A 19,670-nucleotide genomic window follows, 5' to 3' on the forward strand; every position below is an offset into this window, starting at 1 on the left:
GATTGTCCCAGTTAGCCAACACTGATATAGATAATTTAGGGGCATATTTAAGAAAGCACGGTAAGTGCACGATAAATCAGGTCCCGATGTGTCCTCCGCATATTTAATAAAGGTGCATCACAGCAGATATCGTGGATATCTGCTGCTTTGCACTCCTCTCCGTTTTTGGGACCAGTCACCATTCAACAGTATGGTGGCTGGTCCTAGCCGCAATCTAACAAGTCCTGAAAAAACATTTTTTTCGTAAACTTGTCATGCTAAAGCTGGCGTACATTATCATAATTGTCAGATTTCAGGGCTGTCAGCTCTGCTCCGAAGAGCAGAGCTGGACAGCGCATGTGTGGAGGGATCACATGATCCCTCCCTGTCACTCACCGCTCGCTCTCTGCAACGATAGTTGCAGAGACAGAGCAGGGTTCTTCGAACTGCACATGCGCAATTGAAGGATGAAGAATACCTGGAGAAGATCCCGAGACAGCGCTTCCGAAGAGGGGGTTAAGTATGATTTTTTTTTTTAGCACAGAAACAGCAGTTTATCGGAACTGCTGTTTCTGTGATCCGTTGTTAATAAATTTGAGAAATAGTTCAATCCTTATCCATGCGATAAGGATTGATAACTATTTCTCATTTTTGCCGATGAATGATAAATGTGCCCCATAGGGTTTCACTCTCTAGTGGATTCTTCTACAGATATTTATATACATTAACTGGTACAGTCACTTTATGCACTTAGTTATTAAACAAATAAAGCATCATTGGCAAATGAATTGAGCAGTGTACGGTGTTTAACCATGCCCACAAGGAGTAGACTTCTTCCATTTGCATATTTACTGAAAAGTGCCTGAAAACATACATGAGCGTGTGAACATTCAGTGGTGGCATATGACAATTAACACTTTTGTTGGCAGCAGTTATCAACCAGTAACCATTTCCACTTATTCCCCTGATAATGTTCTCCAGCTCTATAAGTTAATGAATCTCATATTGTTTATGTTGTTAATGTAGCTTTGTAGGTTTTCATGGCAGTTGTGCATTGTTACATTTTATTAAAACTCATTTAGACACACATTTATACTATACAGTATTTCCAAAACGATAACATTTAAAATTTGTATTGATTGTATTATTGATTTTTATTAATAAACTAGTGATAATAAATGTGTTTGTTTTTTCAAACTGTATGTTTTTGGATCGACAGATAAAAATATATTATTTTAAATTGTAATAAAAGCTGGGCTTACTGAAAATAAATATTTATATATTATTATTATTTAATAAAAGGTTTTGCAGTTCCAAAACTATTGGCACTTTAGAAGTGAAGTCCTACATGGTTTGGTGAAACAATTGTGTATTATACAATTATTACATGACATGATTATTGTTCCATTACAAAATAGCAGTAACATAAATTAAAATAGCTCAATATTGTCTGCCAGGCGACAGATAATGAGTCCAGTGTTTGCTATACCTGCCTGATGTGGGGATATGTATATGTATATGTATAGATAACGTAGTGGCGCTAATTCATTTAATGAAATAACAGATCCTCGGATACTAAACGTACAGAATAATGCAATCAGCCACAGATAAGGAATGAATCCTCCAGCAGCAGCATCAGGCTGTGCGGTTTGTTACTGTACAGATGTGCATCTGTGTTGTTCTTTCCTGTATTCACCGCCATACGGCTTCATGTCAGCCCGGGAAGGAGTCCCCTCCCCGCCCGTCTCCAGTACACCCACACACCGCCCCTCCCCGCACAGGGCATTGGACCGTGATCTGCAGAAGCCCTGCCCGCTGTCCATCCCCGGAATAAAGTGGGATACACACCCTGCAACAGGTAGCATCTTAGGTCTGCAAACTGTACTTTGCGGCAAGCACCCTGTCCTGTCGCCTAGCTGTACTGTTATTGTCATCTCACTTTCTTCCTCGTCCGGGCTCGGTAATCGGGGCATATTGTGGACTTGTGTACAGAGACTATGGCCACTACGGTGCTAACCATGAGTGCCAGGCTGGGGCGATTGGACGAACCTGTCTTCACACAGTTGAAACCTGTTGTTGGGAATAGGGGACAACCCCCCAGTAGAGGGGACCCCTCAGCCGGAGGAGCTGCATTTGCAGAGGAGATGAAGGGCTCCAGGTTGTTGCCTGATGACATGGTCCAGGTAAGACTCCCTACCTCTCGCCCATGTCTGCGCTGGCAAAGTGCTGTTTCTTGACATATGCACCGTAGCGTCAGGTGCAGCCAGGGAGCGATCTTAGTAAAATGTGTGTTTGGAAAATTGAGCAACATGGAACTTTTAAATCGTTTTATTTGGTGTTAACATGTGTTATGTAGCCCATCTTTATCGTGTCCTCCTAATAGTTTATAATCGGAGGTAGGCAGGCTGTGGACCTACAAATCCCGGGTTGCCTTGCAACATCTATCTGGCAGGTTATTCCTATCTATCTATCTATCTATCTATCTCTCTATCTATCTCTCTATCTATCTAATCTGTCTCAGGCAAATGACTGCATTCTGTGCGTGTGATCCTGTGTCACAAGGAGGCACTTAGGCATCAATGCACTGCTCTACGCCTCGCTTTGCGCTCGGGTATGACTGTAGTATTTCTCGCTGAGGGCTAAGTGGCACAGCCACCCTCATCAGCTACCAGTACTACCAGGCTGAGTGTTATTTGGAGGGCGCTGCCAGGGATTGCTGGGCTGCTAGTAGCAGGAGAGCAGCTGGCTGCCTGTCTCCCCCACACGCACACTCCTGCACATCAGAAATAAAACATACATTGGCTTGGGACGAGTTCCACATGATGCAAACAACAGCTGGGCCAGCTAAAATCAGAAAGGGCTAACCGCAAACTGAGATGACCACTTCCAGGTTTTCTATTCATATTCTCTATTAAGATGATTAGTGTGTGCAATTAATATACTGTATAAACGCTTGTGAATAATGGCGATGTTTTGTGTACATTTAGCTTTGGGTATGATTTTGGAGTGTGATTTGCCTCAACTTTAAAATGTTTATAAGGGAGTTCAAACAGGGATTCTAACGATTATTATGAATTACTTTAAACTTACTTTAGTAGGATAAAAGAAACCCTAAGTCATATAATCTTTACTTTTTAGCAGTAATATTGCTCTCCAATGGTTAATATTTTATAGCTCAGAATTGTGTAAGTGATGTTGACAATAATGAGCTACAAGTCTTTTCCTGTTAATGTAGAAGCTGCAGGCACTGGCTCAATAACAAGCAGTAAAATTCACTCCATTGAAGCTGCTTCCAAGCTCTCTGCATGTCTATTGTGTAGGCCGTTTTGGGAAGTGACTTTAGCTTATGTTTGCTAAAGCTGATTTCTTGTGAATTATTGCACTTGTTTTCCATTTGTCAGCTGATTCATTTTAGGGAATGCTGAGGGGATTAGGAATGACTGGAGATTTTACAGTGCAAGGGGGAATGTAGCATTTGTCCATTTGAAGACTACATGATAAATGTTTTGCTGATGACTGGGTTGGTAATATCAGCCTACAGCCACCCACGGCCTACAATGCACCACTTGTAATTGTAAAATATGCTTGATATGTATCTGGGTGAGGATTACACATGAGAGTGCCGCATCTGCAAAAAATGGTAGTTTAGATTACACAATTATTAATTTCCAAGTGACATTTAAGCAGGCCATCTAGGACGTAGTGTTTGCATAAGTGTGGACTTTCTGATTGCACCTTTTGGACCACTACCTGCCATCATCATAAGGTTTTCATAAAACACACTACTTAAACCACTGTTATTTATCCTGGTGACAATTCCAACCCCTCCACACAAAGGAAGTATATATCAAAAGTTTGTAATAACGAAGAAAAAAATAGAAATTAATAAATATTTCAGTGGTGTACAGACACCTTTTCAAGTTATTTATGGGCAACACCGTGGCTAAGTAGTTAGCACTTCTGCCTCACAGCACTGGGGTCATGAGTTCAATTCCCGACCATGGTCTTATCTGTGCGGAGTTTGTATGTTCTCCCCGTGTTTGCGTGGGTTTCCTCCGGGTGCTCCGGTTGTCTCCCACACTCCAAAAACATACTGGTAGGTTAATTGGCTACTATCAAATTGACCCTAGTCTGTGTGTCTGTCTGTTTGTGTTGGGAAATTTAGACTGCAAGCTCCAATGGGGCAGGGACTGATCTCAACAGCACTGCGGAATCAGTGGTGCTGTATAAATAAATGATGATGATGATTTATACAGTATAGTATATTTATCCATTAAATGTTCTGGTGTAAAGCGGTTTTATAAGGATGTAAGACCCAAAAGAGGATGTATGAATAGCACAACTATTTTGACTCTGGGTTTTGTTTTTAGAAAAAAAATATATGTTGTACATTTAACTAAACAACATTTGTCTATGCATTTGGTAATTACAATTAAATATAATGATTTTTTTTTTTCATATGCAGACTAGATGTGAAATGGAGAAGTATCTGTCACCTAATCCAATTCCTGTAAACATGATGCCAGAGCAGAAGAAGTACAGAAGAGACAGTGCATCAGGCATTGACCAGTTCTTTAATGACAGCGACGGACTACCTTACAGTATCAACATGAATGTCTTCCTTCCAGACATCACTCACCTAAGAACAAACTTGTATAAGGCTCAGAGGCCTACAGTCACCCACATTAAGACAGAGCCTGTTACAGTTTTCAACCAGCAGACTGAAGCTACCGCCACACAGCCTCTTCCCGAGTTTACCAGCATCTTCAGTTCTCACCAAAACACAGATCTAAATAACATTTACATCAAACAAGAGCTGCCTTCACCAGATATCCAGCTTTCTGTTAATCCCCAACATGGCCAGTTATATCAGCTGTTAAGTGCGTCAGATATGGACTTGAACTCCACAAACCAGAGCCCAGTGATGGACGCTATTAGCAATGCTTCATTGTCCACAGACTTATCTGGATTCACACTCCCTTCCCCTGTATCACAGACCACAATGAAGCCATTTCAGGGCATTCCCCAGTGTTCATATAACATGCACGGCCAGTTCATGCAACAACAAGAAGCCACCTACTTTCCTCCTTCACCTCCCAGTTCGGAACCTGGCAGCCCAGATCGACAAGCAGAACTTCTCCAGAGTTTAAATCCACCCCCGTCATATGCAGCCACAATTGCTTCCAAGATGGCAATTCACAATCCACCCTTACCTACACCAGTCCAAATGTCACCTGTGACTATTCAGCAAGTCCGCTACAATCGCAGAAACAACCCAGACTTGGAGAAAAGGAGAATTCACTATTGTGATTATCCTGGTAAGACACTTTTGGTAATGTATACACTGCAATAGTAGAAAACAAGTCATACATTTATTCCCTCTAAGTGGTCTTATGGCCTTGACAGAGAGAGACAACAAAACGATCTAGATTAATAATTATACATTTTTCAGGTTAGTGCTGGAGATTTTAGCTGAGGTGCATCAGATTAATTTGACCCCTTACCACTGCACAATAATAGGAAATGGCAGGTAGTCGTACTATGGTTCCTTTTTATTTTGTTGCCACAATTTTGCAGCACTTTCCATGACGGTTAATCTTCGGTGCTGCAAAGAAATGGGTACATTTAAAAGAAAACTCCAGGTAACAATGTTTTGACAATAAAGTAATATATCTGTGAGGTTCTCGTGACAAGGATACTTGTTGCTTTAAATATCTTTGCCACAACACACACAAACTTATAGCCAAGAGACATCTAAGTAAACTACCTGCATCGAAATGTTTTCCTATAGCTGATTAGAAGGGAGTGGTGGCTTGTCCAATCATCTCCTTTGATAACCTGTCTTCTTGGAGATAGCATCATGTAAAATCCCAGCTAGGTTAAATTAACCTCTTATGGGTTTACTAGTATGGGATGGGGGAGGGGGGGGGGGCAATAGTAGGGAAAAAAAGAGATATAAAAAATGATCTGGTGTTTTCCAATTACAAGCTCATAACAAAAGCAATAATGACAATGAATGCAGATAATTTTTTAAGTGATCTATCATGAGCCGATTAGTGGTACTAATCTGTAAACCTATCTTGAGCTGAATGCTAATGCTTTTAAAGCATTTTAAATTTGGGTAGTGTTGCTATTCCTCTGTTGCCTGAACCACAAGTGTTTTCTGTTTTTAGTTGTTTTTTTTGGGAGGGGGGGTTGTATTGAGCGGTAATTTCTAGCTTGTAAATTTCTAGTTTACAGAATAGTATACTGGAATCTGTTAGTGACAACGCTTTCTATATGTGGAACAGTAAGTGTGGTTCATTGGACCATCACTTAAGGGCTGATGTAACGTCAGACATACGTCAGTTTGCGTAGCATACCTTGTATTAACTTGCTCTACACATGCTCTGAAAGTGGGACCACGCATTTGAGCAAACTTGCGGGATTCTGGCACTTGCGCTTCCCTACCTGGAGAGGTGGGATTGTGGAGGGAAGGGGCGTTCTAGCTTTCCTCTATTATAGAATAGGCATTAATGCAAGTGCGGCTCATGCAGATCTGCAGAAACATGCATATATGCCTGTTAGGTGCATCTTAGGTCAAAATACTGATGATGATGATGACTTGTTGTAAACCAGGTGTATATGCTGCTGATGTGCAGGCGTACGCATCTCGATATGAGAACGTCTCTACAAATGGGCAGAGATACTTATTTTCTGTGTATTTATTTATTTATTTATTTATTTTTTATACAGAGTAATTTACACCCATTTTACAGCCAACTTTGCAACAGCCCCTTTAATGATGACTCAGGTATAATAAAACTGTAGGGGTCCCTTCACAAGCTCCAGTGTTAAGCAAATACTCACTCTAATTACAACCCCACCCAATCTATATCTATTGAGATGGTGCTTGCACCTGTTGTCAAGACCCTGCTGATTGGATGAGCAATGGAATGATGTGAGTCATCCAGTCAGCTGTGTCTTAGAGATCAGTGCAAGCCAGGCTTATTTTCAAAATTCTCAAGGCAGTTTTAGGATGAAAAAACAGACATAATTTAACTTATGTGCAAAATAGAAAACTAATTTTCACCCCTTGCATTTTAACATGGTTTTGTCCAGAAGACTTAAGTAAGAAACTTATTACCTAAGTTCCTTAATGAATCAGGCTCCTACTGTTTTACCAGTTACGGGAAGGGGGGGGGGGGGTTGATAGTACAGTACAACTACAATAACATTCACATTAATTACATGAATTGCTTTTTAGCTATTTGGGTGTACTCCGATTAGTCTTTAGTTTGTGTAAGACTTGATACAACCTCAGTATCTTTAGCTGCCTAGAATAGTAGACAAGTTATTCATCAAATTGAACCTTTTTTGCATGTTTCTAGAAGTTGTGTTATTTCCCCTATAATTTACTGGGGCAGACTAGGTTTCAAAATTTAAATATTGCAGACCACATATTTGTCTTTTATATGTCTATAAAGTAATCTAAAGCTGTAAAGTGATTAGTGATTGCTGTAAATATGGTACAGCTGCAGGTCATGGGACAGATTTTATTACAGAGAATACTGAAGCACTGTCCATAGATACAAGTAGAGCATAACCTAGTAGTGGCCAAATTATCATTCAAAACTGGTGCTATAATGTGATAACTTTTGTAACAAGCACCTCCCACATATGGGAGTGTCCATTCTTACACAACAGCAAGTTCCATATAACAGTTTTCATCAAATATATATATTGCTGTATACATGTTACTACAGAGACAGTAAGGACCTCATTTAGAGTCGGACACAAAGTCCGTGTAAGGAGCTTAGAAGTGGGAGTGTGTTGCAGCTTGGTAGGGTATTACGAGTGGCAAGCAACCCCAGTTGCGTCCCACTCTTAATACCCTATCGAGCTGCGAGCAGTTCCTGCAGCTAGCTAACGCCTGCGCCACCTAATTCCTGCCGCACATCTTTAGCCCTGTTATGACGTGTGTTGCGCCTGCGCCTCACCGACTAGGATGTATTTACATGGTCATGCCTTCACAATTCTGTGTTCCTCCCATTCTCTCGTAGTGAGTTGCAAGTGTTATATGCATCCAAGATGCAGGCGGATATGGTGCTTTCTGCACATGCGTGGTAGTGTTTTTTGGTTAGATGCGCCTGAAACGGACTTTGCGTCCGACTCTAAATGAGGTCCTAAAAGTCCTCCAATTGGATATCTTGAATTCACTATATTATAAGTTAAATTCCTGTTTCTCTATATTTTTTTGCATCTTAATGCAAATGATACACTGCCAAAAAGTTTGTTCTGCCATTTAGATTAAGGGCTCGTTGTCTGTAGCTGTTTGTGATGTCACTAATGTAGGCTCATTCTGCTGTAACAATTCAGTGTGGCACAGCATTTAGAATAATACCCATAAATAATAATAGTCAAGACATTAATAAAAGATCTGTGAACATAGCAATTCAGACTTTCATTTTGGCCAAGTAATGATGAACTATGCTGCACTTTCTGATTCTGGAATCTCCCCAGGTATTTTTAGAATGCAAGAATGCAGATGAATACGTGTGGCTAGGAATAACTCTGACAAATAAGTAAGCTTAATAAGAATATATATACATGGGATCTGACAAGCTACATCTGTTCTAACATTAATGAAGGATTATTTGTTTCTATTTGGGGGGAACTGTAGACATGTTTCCCTGAAAGTGTGTTCCATTTATATGTACATGGAGTTTTTCTCCTCTACTTTGTGGCTACCAGTGAGGTCTGCAGTGAAATGTATTTTAGGAACCCGCGAAAGTCCATGTTCTTAGGATTTGTTTGCCATGTGTTTTTTGCTTTTTTTTACTTTGTGAAACAATTTAGCATTTTCATTGTAACAACCATGCTTGTCATTGTTCTTCTATTGCAGGTTGCACAAAGGTGTATACAAAGTCATCCCATTTAAAAGCTCACCTGAGAACACATACTGGTATGTGTATTTATTGTTCATTTTAATGGTTAAGTAAATATTATTCATAGAAACCTTCCCTTTTTGAAGTCTGTGTGTTCAGTGCTTTTTTCACTTTGAGGTACTCGTTAATGGCTAATTTTGTCATATGCTTTGTTCATGTCCATGGTTAAATGAAATCACCTGGCCATGTAGGTTTTGTTTTCCTACTTTAAAATGTATCTGTTGCCTAAAAAGGAAGCTGCTATTTTATGGGCAAAATCATAATATTAATTTAATCCTGTACTCCTTATGTAGTGTCTCCATACCAGTTCCTGCTAAATTCAGACCAATAGGAAACCTGGATTAAGAATGAGTGGTATAGTAGTGGCATTTGTTTAGTGAGTTTGGTATGAAAATGAGATAACATTTAGGAATGGAGTTATAAAAGGGTGGCCCTGTTTCATGATAACACATTCTTAAGACATGTGAAGGAGACTAGTTAGATAATAATCTCAGTATATTGGAGTGGCAGGAGTAGAACAACCTGTAGTCAAATCAGTTCATCAGAATTCTCACAGCAGCACACCAGTGACAACATTTCAGGGTATGAGTGTGCTGATATAACAGGAGGCAGTGACCTTTCTATTTGTGGGATTAGGTCATTCTTGCCCATTCTCCCGGAATGTCCGAGAGTCTTCCGAATTCATGGTAGGTCTCCCAGACTCCTGGGAGAATACGGCATTCTCCTGCATCTGCCTGCTTCCTAGTGAAGTGGGCAGGATTTGAAGCCTCCATAACGCGATTCTCAAGGAACTGCGTCATTTTGCCCAAATCATCCCCCGCCCCACGGTATATTTATGCATTTGCGTCATTGATTCGCAGAGGGGAATGCCAAAAATGATGAGATTCCCGAACCCCGCCCCCACACACCCACTTCCCTCTGGGATCTCCTGGAGGCCAACCTTTAAAAGTTGCCAAGTATGGATTATGGTAGTGGAGACAGGGCTGCCTGTTATAGGGACTGGGTCATAGTGTAAGGAGGGCAATAGAAGAAAGCGGTAAGCCACAGACTGCAACTAAGGAGCAGGGCACCTATGGGCCATGGTTACGATGTGAGGCTCCTTTCGCACTGATGCAGGTCTCAAGAGATCATGGTCTCAAACGCATGTAACTGTGCTCATGCATCCAATTTGTTTCATATACTATCAATTACTAAATGTCTGTGTGCCTAGACCTGGTGGAGCAGCAGGGTTCTCAAGCTTTGTAAACTTCATCCTTTATGTCTTGTCTGAATGAGAGATGAAACCCACCTTGATACAAAGAACATATCAAATCCTTCAACATATGCGGCATGTACTTACAAGCATCTCTGGTCTCCTTTAGCTGATCGTCCCAATTGATAATGTTATAGCTAAGACAAGAGCACTTACAAACTGTAACCTTGGTGACCCTACACAAGAACTTTGTAAACAGATGAACAATGCTAAGTCTAGACTTTCCAGATTCTCCTGTAGGGTTACCCCACTCTGTACAAGCTGAGAAAATTATGCAGACATGACACTTAAAAACTGGATTTGTAACAGGGCCATGATTTAGAGTCCACTACCGCAGGTTCTATAAGCAGGTTTTGTCCAGCATAATAATTTATTTTAATTATTTTCTGATTTCTGCATTTAAAATATCGAAAACTATTTTACTAAATTTCCAGGTATTCTTGACTGCTTCCCCAGCTGTAAAGTCAAACAAGGTACATCTAATTGTAAAAATCATTGTTGCACCTTTTATATAGCTTGTTTCACATTGCTCACTCAGGGCCTCATTTACAGTCGGATGCAATTTACACTAAAATCGTAAGTGTAAATTGCATCCCGTAATTTGCACAGTATTTAGAGTGGCACAGATGCTTAGATTCGTGCAACTTAGAATACTTAGAATACTGTGCAAATTGCACAAACACGCCTCTTTATCAGCCTTATGGGCCGGCGTGCAAGTGTATCATGCACAGCATCCTGTAAAGCAGATATTTAAATAAAAAAAATGTAAAAAATAAAATAAAAATTGCCCCTCCCCCAACAGCACAAGGGTTGGTTATGGCGTTTGGGAGGGGGTCAACAAATTTTTTTTTTAAAAAATTACTTACTTTTTTAATACACCAAGGTCTCTGCACCAGCTGAAAGCACCTGCAAAAGATAAGTCTCTTAGAGACCTATCTGCGGTTGCTTTCAACTCTAAATAGCATGTTAAGTGTGTGAACACTCCTTTACATTGCTAGGCTCACCCATCTCTTCCCCTGTTCCACCTCTCTAAGCGCAGAGAGGTGGAAGAGGGAGATCCGTCTCAATCGGAGTGCAAACTGAGACGGATCCTTGGCCAAAAGTGCTTTTTGCGCTGATCAGAAGGACTTGTGTCCAACTGTAAATGAGGACCTCAGTGTTACTGAAAATTCCCCCAAAGTTAGTAACACTCAGCCAAGTATGGGTAGATCACCCTGCTGTTTAATCCAAAATAAGACAAAGGAACCTCATTGAAGCAATGCTTATGTCTTTTTCATATCAATTCTCCACTTTATTTATTAAAACCACCTTTCCCCCTCTACATCCAAAAAATGTCAACTTTAAAAAAAAAGAAAAAAAGTTTTACATCCTTCAGTAATATCATTTATTTTGTGTTCTTATTATCTTATAATACACATATAAGGATCCATCTTGAATCATTTTGTTCACTTAAAATATTAATTTTCAGGCTGTTCTTGGCTCCAATAAATGTAAGCCATCACCAATTTAGAAAAAAATAAATTGTCACATTGTTATAGAGACAAATTCTTGTTTTTTTAAAATTCTTAATTGATTATTTGTGTGTGTGCGTGTGTAAAAGAAGCTATCTGAAAGCCAGGGGTTACTATGGAAATTCTAGCTTTGATAATTGAAGCAGTTATCTCTAACAGCCACTGTAAAAAAATAAAAGAAGTAGAACAAAGGTCTGTTTAGCAGACTGTTACCATGCTAAACAAAACTGTTCTAAGCAATATGTGTTTTCATAATCCCAGCTTAAACATATTGCTATACAGTGTCCCGCACAGATATTGAGTCATTTCTTTATCTGCTAACCTTGGTTCAGCAGCGATCATGGCTAATTTATGGGATTAGCAAAGACCCATTCTTCTGTGTCTTTCCACATTTCTAGAAAAAAGAACTTATTTGCTGGAGTTTTTTTTTTTTTTCAACTTGTCACCGAACAAATATCCTGCTTAGTACTGCGGTTTTTTTTTTGTGTTTTGTTTTTATAAATAATGGCTTCTATATTTTTAATGTTTAATTCTTTATTGTGTGATATAACCATGAAACAAACTGGAGTTGACTTAAGCATCTGAGCATGACCTCTCTTTTAGCATTGAGCTAAGCTGTGAGAAAAGTAATTGATATGCTATGCTAACATTGAATTATTTATGGAACTTGTACACTTCATAATGTCTACTCTAATTAACTTTAACAAGTTTAGGTTTCATTAATCAAGCATTGTTTGAAGGCTGCACACAATGGTCCCATGTGCTAATTCCTCCTGTTTGTTTTTCTGCACCTCCACATCTGTAACCAGCTTATTGTCCCTCCTCAAGCACTCAATATCTGACAATGTATCTCTGCGGTTTAGTTTGGGTTTTGTTTTTTTGTTTTTAAAAAAGAAAAAAATCTTTTTAATCTTTAAAACACTATTATTAGACTAAGTTGCCTTCAAAGCAAATCCGAAATTAATAAGACAGTACCATGCAATTCAATTTAACAAAGCTTTGTTTAATATGTTTAAAATGGCCTTGGGGTATTCAGCAGTCCTGTTTATCTGGCCAAACTCGTTCTATAGTAATCGCTGACTATTCAAACTGCATTTTCTTCCTAATCTTAGTTTCATGACAATGGTTTTAAATCACCTGTGAATGATAACCTCCCTTTACAACCTGTCATTTTAAATAAAATAAAAAGCCTGAAGCAAAGTTTGTCTGGTGCGAGGAGTCAAAACACTTTCAGAATTTCTTTTGTATCAAAAACCCCTCAGTCTTTTCTTATTATTTATTCAACCTTGTTGGTCCTTTCAATCAGCTTGAATACCTCCTAATAGATTTTGTTTCAGAACAAACACAGACAAGCTCTAATACTCTCTTTTGCTGGGAGAATCCTTGTTCTCTGGAGTCTTGGGTTTTAACTGAGAACTAAGCAAGGCAGTTACTTGGCAGAACATGGCTTCTCGGGAACATTTTGTGCATTGCAAAATAAGTTTACAGCAGCTTAAATAGATGTTATTATAGAACCTTAACACAGAGGCAATTTCTGTAATTAAATTAAAATCCATTTCCAATAAAAGAGCCGTTCTAAATAATATATACCTCTATCTATCTATAGCAGATTTGGTCACTTTGTGGTTATGTGCATTCTTTTATTATCATAGTTTTACATTTATTTACATTATAAAATTGCATGTTTTGCTATAATAGTTCCATGCTTCATCACGTCCTACTAACTGACCAACATGCACTCTTCCACCTCTTGAATTACTCTGATAATCCTTCCGTTTGAAAATCCCACCAATTGGTGTTTATCGTCTGTACATCTATCATTTTATCCATAAGGTGCACATCCATATGTGGTTATTTTGACGGGCAGTTAGACTGTTTTAGATGTGACTGGCTGCAGACTGCAGCATGGGCATGGATAGATCGGCAATCTCCATGCACATTAGTAATGGTGCACCCTCGGGTCCGACTGGCTGGCAAAAGGACGACACTTTCAGATTTGACCACGTGTATGTAAAACCATAGGTTGTCAGCACAAACCCTATTTATTTAAATAATACGCACAAGGTGGTACAATGCAGTGACTGGGTATATAACACATACCAGGAGCAGGACCACACCTGAACTAGCCAAGAACATACTTATAGGGTAAGACATGGACCTCTGGATCCTTTGTGGAAAAAAAAATAGATTCTGTGTTAACAATTAGATTAAAGTCAATGTAGCACTTTTTGGTGACCTCTATATACGGGTTCATAAACTCCCATTTTGAGCACTCAATTTCTGAGCTATTGCACATACCATTTATCATTAGTTTCCTTGGCAAACTGCAGCCATGTATGTATGTGTATAGTCCAGTCTGCCTGGGATATGGCTGGTCAGCACAGGCTATATGTAAATAGCCAGCCATAGCCTGCAGCTCTGCACAGTGGGAAGGTAAAAACAAACTAACATTGGTTACATTGCCGGAAGGTAACTGTCATGTGACAAGAGCCTGCAATATAGCAGTGTTTCAGTAACAATACGTTTGGTTCTCTTGTCTTACCTGAATTTCAATATCAAAAGCTGTTTATCACTGTGACAGTAAGACAAGAGGTTTTCTACCTGTGATATTATATAATTCTATTAGTACACTGCTGAGGTGTAGCTCTTTTATGCCGGCACCAGGTCACATTCCATTGGGGTAGGGGGTCTATTGGCTCTTTTATATTTGTATAATGCCCTAGTGAACTCTGCTCATTGTCACAGCTGGGTGATGTGTAATGATGCACTTAGTAACAGTTACCGTCCTTGCTACGTCACACCTGTAGGAAACCGTTACCATTTTTCTTTTGACTTCATATTCTGGAGGAAAGACAGGTACTTTTTTTTTCCAATTGAAAGCATATGTTAAAAATATACAAATGTAATTTAACTTCCTCAATATGGTGCATGGAAATGTGAGCGTGGCTTACACTGGGAGATGAGCTGTATCTCTATTGTTTGTGTTAAGATCAGGTGATTCTTGCACTGTCTCAAGTTGCATTAACAATTGTGTGTCCACTCAGTTGGAACAGAGGAATGGTGTGGGGGGGTATTGATCAGTGCCGGGGGACAGCGTGGTATACAATTACTGACTGGCGGTGCTTTCATTCACAAGTGTACCAACCTGCTCCTTGTGGTTCTTAGCCTTTCCTTCAGATTGACTAGTATGGAAAACGTATTCTTGTTTTATATCGCTAACCTAATGCAGGCCACATACAAGCCAACCGTGAACAACACTATCTATTTCCAACATGGCCACACTTGTGGGCAGATCGGCTGGCAGATCAAGTACCTAGGTCTCAAAGTGACTGTAAAGCAGGTCTGGCCAACCGGTGGCTTTCCAGGTGTTGTGAAACTAAAAGCCCCAGAATGCTTTGCCAGCCATCTGAAAAGGCTGTAACCTCAGCACTTCTCAGGAGTTGTAAAGGGGGCCCTCTTGCTTGAATGTACACTTCAACAACACGCTAAATACAACCCTGGAAGAGCCATTCTTAGTCAATTAAAATTAGCAAACATTTTGCATGTTGTGAATTCACTGATTCTGTGACATGTCCAGATTTGATGAATAGCTTTTAGTTTTCACCTATATGTAAGTAGATATTCTTTAGCTTTAGTGTGTTTGTGTGTGTGTGTGTGTGTGTGTGTGTGTGTGTATTTTACATTGTCTAACAGGCTGTAAATGTTGTAATATTGATTATTTTAGCAGATTCCATTTAGAAGTGCAGTCAGAGCAGTGTAGGAACAGACAAGCTATAGGTCTGTTTTCTGGCAGTGCGGTGCCTGATATTTCTGGCTTGGAAAGAAACGACTGGAGTGTACTATTTGGCTGTAGATTGGTACCAGTATCCTCTATGCTGTTTTACTTGAACAGTGCTGACATTTTAACAAATGCCATAGAAGTTCCTCTGAAGTGGAGGAGTATCTGCATTTTGCTGCACGGTAAAATAACTGTTTTGATTCAGTCGTCATGTTCCAGTAACTGAGCTTAATCACATTACTCTTTGAAGAATAGTATTTTTGATTTAGCACTCTGGACATTTCATTAGAAAAAAAAAACGGTTTGAAAATTATTGGAAGGGAATCAAACCTTTCCTGCACTTTATGTGCATCGTGTGGTTTAGTGGACAGTAATCAAACTGAACAGTTCTAACCTGTTTTATTTTCTTGGGAAGTTTGATTTTTATGAAAGAGGACTTGTCACCTGTCTGTAATCTTGTGTACAGGTTAAATAAGATAAGTGAATAGCAAATTATCATTGGGCCCTAACTTTTTAAATGGAAAATTGGGACACTTGTGTGAAATGATGTTGACTGAATCTATCATTACCACCAATGGTTTGTTTTTTTTGTTTGTTTTTTTTGGGGGGGGGGGGGGGGGGAGGTGTGTACAAAATTATACCATTGTTGGGCACTATTTCAACTAATTCTGATAATCCAGCAGCATCAGAAGAAAAAAACATATTGAGGTATTGATTTAGAGTGGCAAAAAGTAGGACTGACCGGGGACAATCATGACACAGAGGGACCCTACTTAAAAGCTAGATAATGATGTAGAGAACCTCTTTTATTGTGGTCTAAGGACTAGCAGCATTTAAATATATGGTCGATGGTCAGTATAGTAGCAATGAATAAATTACTTTGTGGTCAGAACATGTAGTGTAACACAGTCATTGGTAACCTCCTCCTAGAGAGAGCCAAAGCTCTCCAGGTTGTCCGTCCATACATACAACTTTACCTTTTGTTTCATGTAATTGCATGTAATTTATGTCATGATCCGTGTAGAGCTCTGGTCAGTATGCCAGCGCTTTACAATATATTATAATGATAATTGTCTTGACTGAATGATAGTTGTGTAAACCTTTGTTATAATTAGTTATGTTGCAAGTAGATTTCTCAGAATATGAGAATTGTATGAACACCTCATGCACTGTAAGTCATTGAGTCTGTATGTCCCTAAAGGAGAACATGCCAAATCTATACGTACCATTTATTCCTCTGTTTATTTCCTGTTTACATGCACAGTAAAACATGTGCACACGTTTCTAGCACATGTTACCATATTTGTCTGTATTTACTGACATTGGTGGGAATGAAGACTGTTCTTGGTTTCCTTCCTATAAAACATGGGTCATCCATAGACTGCAATAAGGGTATCACACAGTGGTGAAATTATCATGAAATATAGTAGGAAATTTTGTTTGGTATTATGAAGAAACAATGTTTAAACATAGCATCTCTTACAGTTCACAATGTCCTTATGTTACTCAATAAAAAGAGCAATACAGAACGTATATTGTTTAAAAGATAAATGTGTTCCCTTGAATGTCCTTTTATGACTTATAATAGCTCTACAGATCAGCATCTGCTCTGACAGCTATATCTGTAGTTGGACTACTTCCCACAGAGGATGATTATGAGTCACTGTACTGAGAGCAAATTTCATCCCTTTCTAATCTTTGCTTATGTATTTCATGTAATTATTGAAACCTGTCTTCGCATTTCTGGGATGGCAATAGAAGTAGTTTGGTATTTATAATGTTTTTTGTGGTTATGTGTTGCAGGAGAGAAGCCATATAAGTGTACGTGGGAAGGCTGCGACTGGAGATTTGCTCGCTCAGATGAACTTACGCGTCACTACAGAAAACACACAGGAGCCAAACCCTTCCAGTGCGCCGTTTGCAACCGCAGCTTCTCCCGCTCCGACCATTTGGCCCTGCACATGAAAAGACATCAGAACTAACCTAGACTCTGCCTGAGGCTCTTCTTCACTAAGCAATCTTCTCAATAATGCCTCATCACAGATATATAATGCAGATAAGGTGGATGCATAGGAAACTTTGACCACCGTTCTCATGTCGACTGCAATTCCATGGGGGAGGGGAGGCTGGCAAGAGAAACTGAAAAAGTTCACTTTTATTAAAATAAAAAGTGGTCATCCTCCTCAAATAATCTTTGCTACAACATTTCTATTTTCTTTTCCACCCAGTATACCATAGTTGGCAGTTTTCATCTCAAGACAAGTTATTTACATCTCAACAAACATGAGTTTTTAAGGTTGTTTAGTAATGTTTTGACCAAAGCACTGTCTTTACTGTTACAGTGTTTAGTAAATAAAATGAGGTCGCAGATGACTGCAGGCAAAGGACAAGCCATAAATGATATATAAAAAAACAAAACAAATAGAAACTAACTCTAATACTTGAGCATGCAAGTACAATTTTTTTGTATATGTGTTTTTTTGTTTGTTTTCAACTGCAATGTCGCCACAACCCATTAATATTGTTTATCTGCATTTTTTTTCAAATGTGTCTTCCCATTTGTAGTTAAGACTCAAACATGACTTTATTGTTAAGGTTGCTTTACAGCTAATTAAAAAGAAGCCTTTACACAGCTACTTACCCAAATATTTAATTACTTAACCTTTAAAGCTGCACTGACTTCGCTATATATCTAATAAGTTTTTCTTGTTTTGTTTTTTTAAAAAAAATCCTTTATACAAGAGCTGTTTTACTACTTTGTACATAGTTTAATAAGCTAAATTTGAATATTACAAGTCTTCTGTCCTCCGAGGTATATCGCTGTAGCCCGAGTTCCTATTAGTTAATGTGTTCATTCTTCAAAAATGCAAAATATTGGAAAGACCCCCCTGGCATCCAGAGGAGAAACTAGCTTGTCTTGTCCTGTAGCAGTGCCTTCTTCTACAATCCACTCATATATAATTGTCTACCTGCAGTGATGTGACACCATCCCAACAGAGTCTATCTCTTCAAAACTGCACTGACATTTTTAACTGAAACATCAATATTTTATTTCTGTGAATTCTACAAGACAGTTTTGCACTTCACCTGTAATTTGTTTTTTGTTTTTTTTAGAGGATTTCCATACTTTATTATTAGATATATTAATGCCGAAAACGAAAGCAAACTATTCATCATGCAGGTGTTAATTTGTTCTACAATGTTTATAAAACCTATGTTAATGGACACAGTAATTTTTAAAAGTTACTATGCAGTTTACTTACATATACTTGCAGTATATTACATAATAATTGTATAACTAAAATAGATTTGATGAAGGTTTGATGCAGCAAAAAAAGCTTAAATTGAAGGAGAATGCAGAGAAAAGACATAAAATGCAAAGAGTCTCATTCTTTAAAAGTGCTGTATTTTCTTGTCTATTTATTTTGTGGTTCAAGTTGGTGTTTTGTTTTGTTTTTTTTCTTTTTTTTTTTCTTTTGTAAGATTGCTACTGTATTTTAGCTACTTTTGATAAATTAACATTATTGTAGTCCTCCAATTGAATGTGTAAATACATTACAAATGTAAATAATTTTGTACAACACTTTAATTGTTTATACAAAAGATGTGCACATTTTTTGTTGCTTTATTGTATTTTTATAATTGTGGTTATTATAAAGGGACAAATTACTGTTTCCAGAATGGATTGGTAACGTCCTTTGTACTTATTGACAACAATAAACTAAAGTGCCTAAAACGAACAAGTAGTTGTTTTTTATTTTCTATTTAATTTTTCCTTAAAGAAAACAAAATATATAATAATGTCTGTATAATAAATGTTATCACTATTATTATGATAGTGAATAAGAGTCAACTAATATTCTTACATTTTAACTATCTGGATTTTTTTTTATATGTATTGATACGTTCTGGCTAACATGGGCAATCTGTGCATACCCTACCAGCTATCATCTGGCAATGCATACTGGGGCTTGTCCATTCACCTGGAGAGCCACAGGTTGTCCAGGCCTCATCTAACTGATGAAATGGCCTCTGATTTTTACTCTTCTTACACTCAGACAGTACTCACGCATACAATTTTTATTTTTATTTTTTAATTTTTAAACGTAGATAATAACACCGTCCAATGTTTTTTTTTCCTCTTTTGGTTTAATTAAACACACACCAACTCTACTTTTTTATTTGTCTAATCATAATATTAGGATATATTGGAATGTACTATT

The 19,670-nt window shown here is 38.4% G+C and overlaps 1 protein-coding gene across 1 annotated transcript; it reads left to right on the forward strand.

Moving 5' to 3' along the window:
• The first annotated feature begins 1,832 nt into the window (after positions 1 to 1,832).
• On the forward strand, positions 1,833 to 19,190 carry KLF5 (KLF transcription factor 5). The gene is made up of 4 exons (XM_075199819.1): positions 1,833 to 2,162; positions 4,445 to 5,297; positions 8,864 to 8,923; positions 17,251 to 19,190. The coding sequence occupies exons 1-4, from the start codon at positions 1,977 to 1,979 to the stop codon at positions 17,427 to 17,429; spliced, it is 1,278 nt and encodes a 425-aa protein (XP_075055920.1). The 5' UTR covers positions 1,833 to 1,976; the 3' UTR covers positions 17,430 to 19,190.
• The last annotated feature ends 480 nt before the right edge of the window (positions 19,191 to 19,670 follow it).

The sequence above is a fragment of the Mixophyes fleayi genome, chromosome 2 (genome assembly GCF_038048845.1).
Source record: "Mixophyes fleayi isolate aMixFle1 chromosome 2, aMixFle1.hap1, whole genome shotgun sequence".
Taxonomy (NCBI): domain Eukaryota; kingdom Metazoa; phylum Chordata; class Amphibia; order Anura; family Limnodynastidae; genus Mixophyes; species Mixophyes fleayi.

Bases quoted from the DNA above. Each gene is read 5' to 3' on its own strand.
- KLF5 (XM_075199819.1), top strand. From the start codon at position 1,977: ATGGCCACTACGGTGCTAACCATGAGTGCCAGGCTGGGGCGATTGGAC. The intron at 2,163-4,444 runs GTAAGACTCCCT...TTTCATATGCAG, and splicing joins TGCCTGATGACATGGTCCAG to ACTAGATGTGAAATGGAGAA. The intron at 5,298-8,863 runs GTAAGACACTTT...CTTCTATTGCAG, and splicing joins TCACTATTGTGATTATCCTG to GTTGCACAAAGGTGTATACA.